Genomic DNA, 13377 nt, shown 5'->3' with positions numbered 1-13377 from the left:
ACGTAGCCACGCTGCACCTTGTTTAACAGACTTACACCGCGCCATTTCCAGCAGCTGTGGCTTTTTTCCCATTCAGCATCTTGGTGGCAAATGTGGGACACCCGGTACCCAACTGCAGCCAGCTCACACGCTCATAGCTAGGAGCAGGGCTTTCAGGCTCCACATCCCCAGCAGCCGCACAGCTCTGTGACCTTCCCTGCTGCTGTGTGTGCCCCGAGGGAGCCAGAGGCAAAGTGCAGTGCCCGCAGAGAGCACACCGGGAGATAGATAAGGTGGGATACTGGCTCTCCCAGGGTGGCTCTGAACAGCTGAAACAGCACTAACTGAGCAGGGAGGGAGCAGGGAAAATAGCTGCATGCCATGCTGATGCCTCAGCTCTTTACACGTGTTCACAGTAAATAAGTAAGCGAATGGTCCTTGTTGTTATTGCTGTCTTATGTTGGTCTGAGCAGAAAAGGCAGGAAAAAAAAAAAAAGGAGAAGTAAAAACAGAAATCAAAATAGATGCCCACTGGTTGCAGAACTCGGTACAAATTCCCCATTGTGCTCAGTGTGTGCCATAGCCATACCCACGAGTGTTCCCATCGAGGTGAAAACGCACAGCGCCCATACTGCACAACTGCTGTGTCAGCATAGCTTCAGATCAACAGTGTTCCCCTCACATCTACTGCCCTCCCATCTCATCCCTTCAGACAGCAGAGATTACACACTTAACCACACCATTTGACACATTAAAGGTTATTCATGTTTCAAACTGATGCCAACCTCCGTTCCATTATAAAATAACCTTGACCAACAAGGCAACAGGACTGGAGACATTTAAGTGTTTTATTAAAAATTTACATAAAGGAACACACTCCAGCAATGCGGGTATGCAGATGTCCGAGGTTAAAAAAATATACAAAATCCCCAGCCCTCCCAGGAAGGGCAGCAGCGAGCTCAACAGACCCTCACTTCCTCTGCACAGCGGTGAACGTCGGCATCTGAATGGGCTGGAGCGAATGGACCGGCTGGAAAACGGGCTTCTTCCGCATGTCTGAGAGCGTTTTCACTGAAGGGAGAAGCTGATTTCTCTTGATGATCTGCAGCGCCAGCTGAGTGTTACCTGCAATTGAAAACAGCAATAACAGCTCTGTTGTGAGCTGCGATTCTTGAGCTGTGCCTCAACAATCTGGCCCTGTTGCCTCTTACAGAATGAAGTGTCTCCTTAGACCCTTTAGGTTATACTTAAAAGGGCGTGAGAGGCGAACCCAACTTGGTACCCTCTTCTGCTCTGTGCTTCTTTGGTACAGAAGGAAACATTTCCAAAATTCCAACTTGGAAATAGCTTTGTAAGGAGAACTTTGTAAGCCTCCATCAGAACACAAATGCTCAGATCCCCTGCATCCCTGTGACGTGAGACACCTGAAGGGAACCCCTAAAAGGGAACCCCTAAAAGGGAATCAGGGGCGCTGAGCAGTCAGCTCATACTGCAGAACAAAGTGCAAGATTCCCTGCTTCCTATATAGAGATTTTTCTTTCTTTTTGAAATGTTTTCATGAAAAGGACAGATTTGGAAGAGAGCTAACAAAGTTAAGAGTTTTGTTGTAGTACTCCATTACAGACTACTGAAACTCTCCAGGACTGCTGGCTTCTGCACAAAGTGTAAAGGACTTCAGCTCAGAAGACGCACGGTTAGGAAGTCAGCTGCATGTGAGAGCAGGAGGGTTGTGCAGGCCCAGCAGCAGGAATTGCCAGCCAAATCCCAACATCCCCTGCCTTCTACCAAGACACAAACTGTTAAGAAGCCATAAAACAAACAAACAGAAGAAAACGACGTGTTCGCATGCAATTGCTCTGTGGAGATGAGGGTACAGATGCGTAGACCCAGAGGTGGATCCACAGCAGTGTAAAATGGAGACAGCATCTGAAGGGATTGCCAGAATCCTGGCAAAACTCTGATGTCAGCTCTGTTCCTCTTCATGAACCCCAAATCCAGACTGACAGAACATTTTAAAACGTTATGGATGTGTTCTACAACTTTGCCCATGTTAGTCGTAATCTTCAAGGAGAGATGATAAAAATGCCAAAAGTTGCATTCAACACTGCAGCTTACACATTAGGTTAGCTGTTTTAATGTCAGGAGAAGAAAAAGAATGCAATTGTTTACCATTCTGTAACTCCAGATACACGGCCAGCAGGATGGCCTCCGGAGGGATCTCCTTGGGGTGGATCAGCGAAGCAGCCTTATTGAAACAGAAGGGGTGGGGAGAACAAGTGCTTAAGAGAAAGGCCCAGATCAAAGTGCCCCTGTGCAGACCCTGACCACCTTGCCTAACAAAAAGGAATCTTTCCTAACACAAGATTTTTCAAACCAATATACTCCCATTAGGTTTATTCCTGCAAGGAGAGACTGAAAGATTGTCTGCCTCGCAAGATTGCTTCACTCTAATTAGTAGCACCATCTGCTGTACGCTTCTGTCAATATGAGTCTGTCATTCTTGGGTCAGCCTGCAACTTCCCGCTGAGAGGTGAAGGTAACCTCCATTGCTCTGAAGTTCAGGATACAAAGTTAACAAGGATCATCATAAGCTTTCCATATGCTAGTATTTTTCACCTACAAAGTTAATGATGCTGTCTTCTACACAAACACCATATCTGACTTCCTAATCTTGATGTACTGCACTGGCGCACCACTGATTTCAGCTGGCTTGCAGGCATGTCCCTGTGCTCCAGCTGAGCTGGGTCCTGAGCTGAGCTTCAGAACAGTACAGCTCTGCTGAAGTGCCCAAGCAGCCCCCAGACCGCTCCCTGCGCACGGAGCCAAAGCCCTTGAGAAGTTTCTTTTCTAGAATACAACAATAACTATCAAGCTATTAAACAAAACCTTAGGAAAAGTGAAACAGCTCCTTTGTATTCCCCTGTTTTGACATAACCTAGAATAAAAACAGTACTGAACTGTTCACATGAGAACAAACTTTGGAATTCCTTTATGTTACTAATACAGATTAGCTCATGAAGGCAGAATGGAGCCACCATCTCAGCAAAGTCAAACAGATACACCTGAGCTATGAAATCACCAGGATTTGCTGTGATCTAAGTGACACTTCATAGGAAGCACATTTGTCCCTAAAGCCACTTGAGGTTCGTCTTCCATACCTGATGGAGACACTTTCGAGCTTTGTCGTATTCACTCCGCAAGCAGTAGGCGCTTCCGAGGTTAAACAGCATCATTGTTCGTGCAGATGTGACTGAGCTGGGATAACACTGGGGGGTCTGCTTGCCAGCTGCAAGTAAAGTAAGTTATCATTTTAAATTAAGACTTTTCTTCTGAACCACCCACATAAGTTCCCGTACTCTGCTGAATGTGCTGGCTGGTACTTACAAGACTCCATTGCCTCATTCTCTCCTTTGTCAGAGCCTACAAAGAAAAAAAAACCCACAAAACATCATTTTCTGACAACTTCTTCAAGATCATTACAAAAATCACTGCCACAGATCAACAGATACAGATTTGCTTCCTCTTTCACGGTCTGCCATTGAAGGGGAAAAACATCATTCTGGTCTCTAGCAGATGGGAACAATGAAGTTCAAATTGCAGGCATTACTGAGATCAGAGCTACTGTAGTCTCAGCCATACAGGTGGTCCCTCGACATATTTTTCTGCTCCAGAACACAAATATTACCAACTGGAAGCGCTGCAAGAAAATTAGCCCTGCAAGCAAACCAACCAACCAGCCCCAAACAATCTATAGTCTTAAAATGAGGTGTTTTCATCATTGCTGTAGTTACATACAAGTTACAGCAGGAAGGCAACTGATAGCACAACCGGTTCTAATGAAGTGTGGATTCATTAACCTTGATCCTGTTCATTTGAGGAGATCCCGAGGGAAACATCGGTGACGTTCTCAGGGTTCAAGTGAGTGATGGCATCAGATATTCGGTCAAGAGAGATGAGAGCTTCTGCTGCATACAAATGCCCAAGAAACCTACAACAGCAAAGAGGCAGGTGTAAGTGTCAGCATGACAACCCTCAAAATTCACTACTCTTATGTCAACCAAACTGAATTCAGACTTTAACTCAAGCATCTGAAAACTACTACTTAATATACACAAAGTTAGCTTGCTTGTAAAGTACTGCCATAATGCTCCATTCTGACACCAGTGAATTTTGAGAACCAATTCATACACAGGGACCAATGTTCTGGACAGACACTACTTGGGTATGGCTTTCCTTTCAAGAATTAAAAAATGCATGCTTACACAAACACCCCTTGGATACCAAGACACTCATAATTGGAGGTGTTAGATAAGTATTCAATAATAATTAATTCTCTAAGATACTTGCATGGTAAGATCCTGAGGACACCACTTGTCCATAGGGCACAAACAGCTTTTCAAACACAAGTCTTTACCAAAGAACTAAACAAGCCTGATGCTAGACAGCAGTAGCTCAGCTACACTCATCAGCTTTGGAGTCCTGTTGACTGAGAGCACTGTTAGTTTACTAAGTTTCAATCTGAAACAAAAGTTGAGCATGCGACTGTATAATGTACATTTCAAATCAACTGTATAGTTGACTGTAATGAGTTATTAAAAAGCATCATTCAAAAGAACTTCTGCAAGTGAGATCTGTTAAAACAAAAGTAACTTCTTACATGTAACTATCCTATGCATCACGTTCCTCTTAAGGGACAACTCAGTGCTCCAGCCTACACAGAGGCCTTCCTTCTTGGCACCAAAGTACAGGGCTCTATCTTTGAAAACAACTCTTGTCTTGAATTTCTTGCATTAAAAGAACACTGCCTTCAGAAAACCACGCGTCACCTTACAAACTCCTTTAAAATCCTGCTTTAATCCTTGCAAAAGGATGAGCTTCTACAGTAGTTTGAAGAAAGACATAGGAATTAATTGACATAGAACCTTCTAGAGCATGCTGCTTCCAGCAGTTAAAATTGGCACAAGTCAGATTGCTCTCCACCAGTACGTTACCAGTTTTGCCAAATACCATTACTACCATCATCATAGTACCATTACTACAGACATGAGATGCTTCAGTGCAGAGCTCTCCAGCAAAAAAGAGGAAGAAACGATGACATCAGACTTACTTCAGAGACCCTGACAGCTTTGGTTGCTGAAGGAGCTTATCTGCATGATTCAGTGCCATAAGGTTATCTCCCAGAGCCAGAGCCACGTAAGCACTACAGGCAAGTATTGAGCACCTGGAGGAGAAAAGAAAAGGGGGGAGACATTGTGTTAATATTCTGTGATTTCAAGTGCAGCTGTGAAATTTCTTCTTTAACAAATGTCCAGCAAATCCAGATGAAGACAGGCTAGCATTACTTACACAGAGTACAAAAAGGACTGGAAGCAGGAGCAAAGAGCACGCTGCCCATCTCTACATTCTTAGTGTGACCTCAGTAATTCTAGAGATTTACTTTCATTTTCACACAGCAACAGTTCAGACTTTATACACAATAAAAGCAATAAAAAGCTATTTGTGTCATACATGAAGATGTCAAATGAATGCTCATATACAAATGTATGCCTACATATTCGTTTTTAAAAGCCATACAACACCACTATGTTAATATTTAGTTCTCAGTTGAAGTTATTGTACATTCAAGGGAAAATATTTGGAATTACTGAATTCCTACAGGTACCTAAGAAAACTAAAAACAAAATAATCACTAGATAATAACTACTATTCTCTGCAAATTAGCAACAACAACAACAAAAAACATGAAAAAGACTTTGCTAGGTTTAGTACATTTTATTCTAAAGGTAGTACCCAAAGGGAATAAACCGTCCACGAGCACAAAATACAAAGACCTCAGCTTACCAATGACTGTCCAGAAACTCAGCTCCACTGATTTCACAAAAATGAAAGACAGTTTTTAAGTGCTGAAGAAATAAATCCTAAGCCTTCAATATCATCCTCACAGCAAAGTGGGAAGGCAAGGAGCTGGTCTTTCTCTATGGCATCAATCATGTTCTTTCAACCAGGAGATGCACACATTGTGTTCCAACATGTAACTCAAGAATCACCAATGTATGCCAGCAAGACTGTGCCCATTCACAGAGTCACAAAGGTTGGAAAGAGTACTAAGATCACCTTGTCCAACCAGCAACCCCTGCCCACTGACCACGTCCCTCAGTGCCACATCCACACGGTTCTTCAACACCTCCAGGGACGGTGACTGCACCACCTCCCTGGGCAGCCTGTGCCACTGCCTCACTGCTCCCTCTGAGAAGAAATATTTCCTAATATCTAACCTGAACCTCCCCTGGTGCAACTTGAGGTCATTCTCTCATCCTCTCATTAGCAGAGGGAAGAGGTCAACCCCCACCTCACCACAGCCTCCTTTCAGGCAGCTGTAGAGAGCAATCAGGTCTCTCCTGAGCCTCCTCTTCTCCACACTGAACAATCCCAGCTCCCTCAGCTGCCCCCCATCCGACTTGTGCTGCAGACCCCTCACAGCTTCACTGCACTTCTCAGAACGCTGTTCTCCATAACAGAGGGACCTCACCACAGCACTGTTTGTCTCAGGAACTTTCCCACCCTCGTTTTATTTGTTAAACCTTGGATCTGCATTTGCACTTCTCTGCCCTCCCTCCTCCTGCACCAAAGGAGAGCAGTTTTCTGTAGCACACAATGCTATAAATCACCTGGAACTACAGATATATTGTTGTGGTCAATTAAATTGTAACATATTTCACTCTCGTATTTTACAACATCTGTGCGCAGGGAGACAATAAAACTGCAGAGAATTCTGCACTGCCAGTTCTGTTACACAGAGCTGTAATCCTCTGCCAGAAGTCTGATTTCAGATGTGGCATTCTGTGGCTGTCACAGGCTTCCCTGTTTCTAAAGGGCACAAAACCTGACAGTCTGTGCAACAAAAATGACTCCCATTCTCCACCTTCACGCAACAGTCCCACGTCAGGATGCCTCCATTCTGCCAAGCTTCCCGTTGTACTGGCTGGCCCTGTTCCTCAGGCCCACACAACACTGCTTGGTGGGGTCAGCCTGTTCTGGGGCACAGACCTCTCTCTGCTGGGCCCTGTTCTGCTCCCAGTCCTCTTGCCCCGCTCCCAGCCCAGGGCAGCCAGCCCTGCTGCCTGGAGGTGGCTGCTACCCGCCGCCCTTCTGGCAACTGTCAAGCCCACTTTGAGTCCCGCAGTAAGTCATGTAATTCGTGGCAGGGCCTGGGGTGCCTTTATTCCCCGTTCCCAGGAGGCATGCTCCTTAATTATGCACAAGCAGGGGAAGAAACTTCTCCAGTGTTTCTCCCTACCCCCCACTTCCTCTTAGCGTGCCCAGATGTCACATCAAATCTGAACACATACAAAAGCTTTCAAGAAAGAGAGGAAAGCTTCCCCAACTCAAGTCCCAAACCTAAAATATTTCTGAAAGGTTGTGACTGTGGGGAGGGGGGGGGGGGGAAATCCCAAAATAATAGCCTGCCTCTAAGCAGTCTCTTTCTTCTCTGCCCCAAGGAAGCACAACTTTTAAACAAGCAGAGATGCTGTCCCGCCAGCCAAACGCCTTGCACTGCTGCTCCTGCCCTTTCAGTCAATACGGGTCTTCTACTCACCACAACTTTTAAACTATTTTCATTTTTGAAAGTCTGTACTTGAACAAAAGGCACGCTCCGGCCATACAACAATAAGCCCATCAAGTTGGAAACCTATCCCTCCGTTCTAAGGACTCATCCCCATCTAATCCCTTTAAGACCTCTTCAGCAAAAGCCATCTAAAGAGGAAAACATTCAACGTTTTCTTCCTTGCAATGCTGTCCTTGCACACTTGGACTCATTGTTGAAGCAGCCAAAGCGAACAGAACACTCAGGAGATCTGACAGCTAATCAGAGCAGAAGAATTGCACCACAAGGGAAAAGACAAACTAGTTTTTCACCCCAGTCAGGATTCTGACAAAACTCTGCAGGTCGTCTTTAAGCTCTGGAGACTTCCAGCATTACTGAGCCCCTGCATTCCCTAAATAAAACCGCCTTTGCACTAGGAAAAAGAAAAATGTTTTTTTAAACCGCCAGATTATGTCAAACAACCTCTTGTGTAGGTCTAGGCAACAAGATTTGTCAGCCCACACTGGCTGCAAGTTTACAGAACCTGAACGATACATATGGCTGAGCTCATTTCGCAGGGCAGAGGCAAAGCAGAGATCACCCAGTCCTTCACAACTTACCAGGAAGGCATAAAAATGGCACCTCTAAACCAGTTAGGGAACATCACTAATCTGAACTAATTTAAAATAGCTAATTAAGCCCAGTGGTGGATATATACCACCTGGCTATTTTTGTTTCAACACAGACAACACAAAGCAAAAGATGGAGTACAGAATGCAGATGGTGCTTACGTGGTGGGGGAACTCAGCACCACCTCAGAGGAGATGGCAGAGAACCATGCAGCGAGGGAGAAGGGGGTGAAGCAGCTATGGAGGATCACTGTAAGCTTCCAGTATTGTGCCACGGCCAACCAGACCACAGCAACCTTTAAGGGGACAAATGAGGCAGTGTTGGGCATGTGGGGAGGAAGGGATGAGGTATGCTGGTGAGTGACAGTGGTTCTTACATTACTATCTGTGAAATTACTGGTGATGCTACCGGTGCTCCTGGAATGTTGTGTACAGTACTGGGGCACAAAGGCTTCAAGGAAATATAAAATAAAGCAAAACATAATGAAGGATTGGAGATGGCTGATGGAAGAGTCAAAACAAAGAAATGACTACAAGTAGATTTGCTACACGCAACGCAGTACAGTAAAGGTTGAGCTGGCCATTACAAAACACGGGTTACCTGTGGTTAGGCTGGAACAGTGCTTACCCAAGCATTTAAGTGGGAAATGAGTGTATGCTTTGTCCATAATGAAAACTTAAGACAGGTTTCTTTTTTTAAACAGGTGGAACAAGCATTGTAAGAGATTTTCAACAGGTTAGCAGCCTCTTGTAATAATTAGCATCGTTAGCTACGATAATCTTATTGGGGAAAAGAGGTTCCAGATAACACCATATTCATTCGGATAACACAGAAGTTACTCTACTTGGAGGGCACTTGGACTGCTAAACAAATAGCTTCCGGATCTTTGGGAACACAAAAGCATTGCAGTCAAATTTTATTTACGTTCTGTGGTATGGAAGTCAGATGGCAGGACAAGGGTGATCCTGCTATTGTATGCAAACTGTGGATTTGTTGCAGGTGGAAAAGCTAACCACCAAAAGGTATTTTTCTGTTTTGCCATCACTGTCTCACATCACCAGGTACAGATGATATTACGCATAACACAGAACAACAGCTTCAATGTCAAAATCATATGATATCATGGGTGCTTGCATTACTACAATGCTAAGAAATTTAGAGCTCAGAGGCACAATCAAAGCAAAGCCAAGCACATCAGCTTAGATTTCTGTTGTCTAATTAGCGCTGTAATAAGTTGGCACCCTCACATTTGTCTTTAAACTTCAACATACTTAGTGCAAACTTCCTTGCTCTCTTAAGTATCCCCTTCAAAAAGCCAAGTCAAAACTGACAGAGAGAGAAAGAACATAGGAGATCTAACAAACAACGTATTTCTAGCAGGTTTTCATTACTGGTCATGGAAAAACTATTTAGAACTAAAATACCTGCAAGCGTAAAAACAACCTAAAAGCTGCCACCGCTTATTATTCATTAACTAGGATGTTATTAAAGTATTCCTAGAGTCTCTATTACCTTAGTAGCTAAGTAATGTAAGAAAAAGTGATAACGGTTAATTAATTAAAAAAAAGCAAAACTTTTAGGACATGATGAGAGTAAGGAAATAAAGGAATAAACTGATGGACAGAGTAGATTATTAAAGATTGTGTCTCTAGTCCAGATAAGAGCTGAGTAGAAGATAAAAACCAACAATACAAACATACCCACATCTCTCCTCCCCACACACAGGCCATCACACATAAGCCCTACTCTAGACAAGACCGTGGAAATCCTATCTTATCTGAAGTAGCACAGGAAACAAAATAGTCACCAACTGGACTATTTTAGTAGATCTTAGTTAAATCTATCTTCAATGAAATGCATATTTTTGTTTAACATCATGGTCATTTTAACTATGAAAAAAAGCCAGATTTTGATTCAGTTTTTGTGAGCACTGCACTATTTGAAACCCAGAAAGAATGTAATAGTGCCAGCTGACTCCCAAACCAGCCTCAGCAAGGCTTTAAGAGGTGAGGGTACCATACTGTAACTTCCTTCTCTTCCACCAATCATGAACGCCACTGTCAGGTTTTTAGCCTCGTCATTTACAGGTCTTGATTTTTTTGTTTTGCCAAATAAATGATGCCAGGCCTATAGCAGCAGGATCATACACAGACTGATCTACCATCTGAATTGAAATTCTGGAGGGTTTGTAGATGTTCTTACTCAAATCCTTGAGGAGAGGAAGCTCATACGAATAAAGCCATCCTTACACAGACAGTTGTAATGTAACACTGTAAGTGCTATGGCATTAAAAAAAGGCAGTACTGACTCCAGAATCACAGCACAGTTTAAGAGGAGGGTTATTTGGTTATGAATATGTAACTATTTCGTTATTTACTTGCCTTAAATTTTCTAATTCCTGTTTCTTCAAAGGCGAAGAAGGTGGAGCTGCAATGAATTTATCCCCTTCGTGACTTTTATTGCTAGAATAAAAACATTATATTAATTATAAGGAGTGACGATAAATAATATAAAAATTCACAGTATAAGCATCAATATTTACTTATCCCATTTAAAAAGACTGCAAAAAAAAAAAAAATCTATAGCCTAGAAATCAGGGATATGAAGCTAAGCAAAAATTGAGGCAAATGCTCTTACCCTAACCATTCTGTTTGAGAAAGAATGGGGGCATTTGCTGGGAAGGCTCTGACTGACAGACCAAACAAACCATGCCACTTTCCACAGCCTGAAGCGATTTTTGAAGTTCCATGTAGTATAAGAAGTTTAAACCCCAGAGATGCAGAAATCTGTTTGTAGCCTTTTTTCCTTCAGCCACTCAGAAAAGCAGCAAAACAGCTACTCCCAGTAATTACACATTTTATAAGTGATAAAACCCACAAAGTGCTACAGCCTTTATTTTTATTATTTCAAAATGACTGCCCTGCATCCCATTGAAAAAAACAAACAAACAAACAACTCACTCTATTTTTAAATCATTGGCAATTTCACTCTCCAGTAAGTGGAAAGAAAACCTCCTTCCAAAGGAAGAGACAGGAAGAGAGGTTAAGAGCTGCACCTTGGCAGAGAGACATTGTAGCTTACAAAGAAAGAAAAAAAAATTCTGAACTGAAACTTAAGTTCCATCCATGTACCACAGAAGCTTCCCACTTACATTTCAGCATTGTTGTAGTGCAGATACCTCATACCTTTGCCAGATAGAATATTGAAAAATACCCCTAACCATTGAAAGTATTCATAGTTTTCCAGTGAATAACAAAGGAAATGACCAAGAGTCAGCCTGTTCAATTAGTGAGATTTGCTTCAAAATCACCCTGTTCAATTAGTGTGATTTTCTTCAAATGCCCTCTATCTTTTACTGCCCTCTCACAGAGGGTCCCTTGTCAGAGGGAACAAATCCTGTTAGAGCCTTTCAGAATGTAACACGCAAATTCAAGAACAGCCCGCCTCATCCCTGGGTATTCTGAAGAGATGAATGATCACGGAGATATCAGAGACTTTTTACACTGAAGAAGCATCTGGTTTTAAAGCAGAAGGTATTAAAGGACTTCCCTATACAGGGCACGATTTCCTTTCCTCACCCCTACAGAAACAAAGTGAAGCAAAACAAGCAGTAGGTCTCAGCTGAGTAAGGGCCGCCATTTTGTTTTTCATCGCTGCCTCTCACTAGGCCCCATAAGCTTAATTTAAAGTCTCACTTAAATCAGAGGAGCTTCATCCCAGTAGGCTGCATACAGCTCACTAGGGGAAGTTAGGCAGCTCACAGTGTTCAGCCCTGACAAATGAAAAACACCAACCAAGGCAAAAAAGAAACAATCAAGTAGACAAACTACAAACCAGTCCAGGCCCACAGAAGCAGCCCAGATTTATAGATCATTTGATCACTTGACAGGAAAGACTGCCCGTGGCAGGAAAGGGTTACAGGGCTGACGAATGCCAAATCTTATCACAGGCAAATCTTTATAACTGAGCTGCTAGACATCTATATATCAAATCGTATATGGCACACATGTGCACGTACACAAAAATCACTGTAATGTGAAACTTCACTTACAATTAGAGAAATATCAATAGGCACTGCAGGGGTGTGTGGGAAAACAAACATTTGCAGCACAGAAAAAAAAAAAAGGATGGTCAGTGAAAAAAAGAATGTCTCTGTGTCATTCATTTAAGTGGTTTTATGACAGTAATCAACTCCGGATTTTGTTTTTAAATTAGCATAGCAGCAGTTAGAACAACAGGCAGCTCAGCTACTTCCTTGGGTACCCCAAGTGCTAAGAGCATTTGTACACATTATCTCTTCTGCTGGCCAAAATACAACAGGTAGCAGGCACAGACTGCCAGCCTAGAGCTACTTTGGACAACAAGAAAGGTTGATAGGCAATTAAAATTATAATATTCTGATTACCTGCATGCTTCACTGCTTTCACTGTTTTCTGTATTCCCCCCCAGCTGATTATTAGGTTTAGATCCATTTTCCTGCTTTGGCTCCTGCTGGTCTTCTGGAAGTAACAGCAAGGCATTTCTTAGACAAATGGCTGCAAACTCCATGCTGGCTACAGGTATTGCTGAGGACTGCCCGTCACTGGAAGAGACACAGAGTTAGCTGGTGAGTACCAATCCTATCAACTTGAAAGGGAAAAGCAGAGATCCAGAGAGACCTGGATGCAGGCCAGAGTAACTAGATTCTACCTGCAATTTTCTAGAGTGGATTACCAAAAATATGTATTTTAAGATGAGAGAGAGAGGACTAATTTAGCTATCTGAAAACACAAGTTTCAGACAGAGAAGTAAATTTTAAGCTTTAATGGCTCTCTTAGATACAATGAGCACAATTAAGCCCTCTGCTGGCTGCTACAGAGGAGACACCCAAATGATTAGGTAGGACTTAAGCATTTTAAAACACATCTCTCTCATTACATGAGTATTCCAAAATGAACACGGTTATTCCACGACAGCTTAAAAGACTCTTGATAAACAAACATGCATCCTTAACAAAGTTATGATGACAAAATACAGGCCCATGGAAAACATACTTACTTATAAACGACATTCTGTATTGACTGGGATGCTAGGACTATCTTACGGTGGTAGCCTTGACCTACTATAGATTGCACAATCCCCTTTTTGCTGGGAAGACCTTTAGTCTCTTGTTCAGATGTCTGGGAAAAAAAAAAAAAAGGAAA

General features: G+C 42.8%; 1 protein-coding gene across 7 annotated transcripts in view; it reads right to left on the bottom strand.

Moving 5' to 3' along the window:
- Positions 1–809: 809 nt before the first annotated feature.
- Positions 810–13377, bottom strand: part of CNOT10 (CCR4-NOT transcription complex subunit 10) — a 50867-nt gene continuing 38299 nt past the window's right edge. For all 7 annotated transcript variants that reach the window (XM_046923225.1, XM_046923220.1, XM_046923219.1 and 4 more), the window contains 9 exons: positions 13232–13353; positions 12600–12776; positions 10576–10656; positions 5087–5200; positions 3837–3967; positions 3364–3399; positions 3138–3265; positions 2149–2224; positions 810–1104 (listed from right to left, as the gene is read on the bottom strand). In XM_046923225.1, coding sequence (XP_046779181.1) covers positions 950–1104; positions 2149–2224; positions 3138–3265; positions 3364–3399; positions 3837–3967; positions 5087–5200; positions 10576–10656; positions 12600–12776; positions 13232–13353 — 1020 coding nt within the window. In that variant the 3' untranslated portion in view covers positions 810–949. The remainder of the gene's footprint in view (positions 1105–2148; positions 2225–3137; positions 3266–3363; positions 3400–3836; positions 3968–5086; positions 5201–10575; positions 10657–12599; positions 12777–13231; positions 13354–13377) is intronic.

This window comes from Gallus gallus, chromosome 2, assembly GCF_016699485.2.
Source record: "Gallus gallus isolate bGalGal1 chromosome 2, bGalGal1.mat.broiler.GRCg7b, whole genome shotgun sequence".
Lineage (NCBI taxonomy): Eukaryota > Metazoa > Chordata > Aves > Galliformes > Phasianidae > Gallus > Gallus gallus.
The sequence above is the reverse complement of the archived record's forward strand: the minus strand, read 5'-3'. Positions and strand labels throughout refer to the sequence as shown.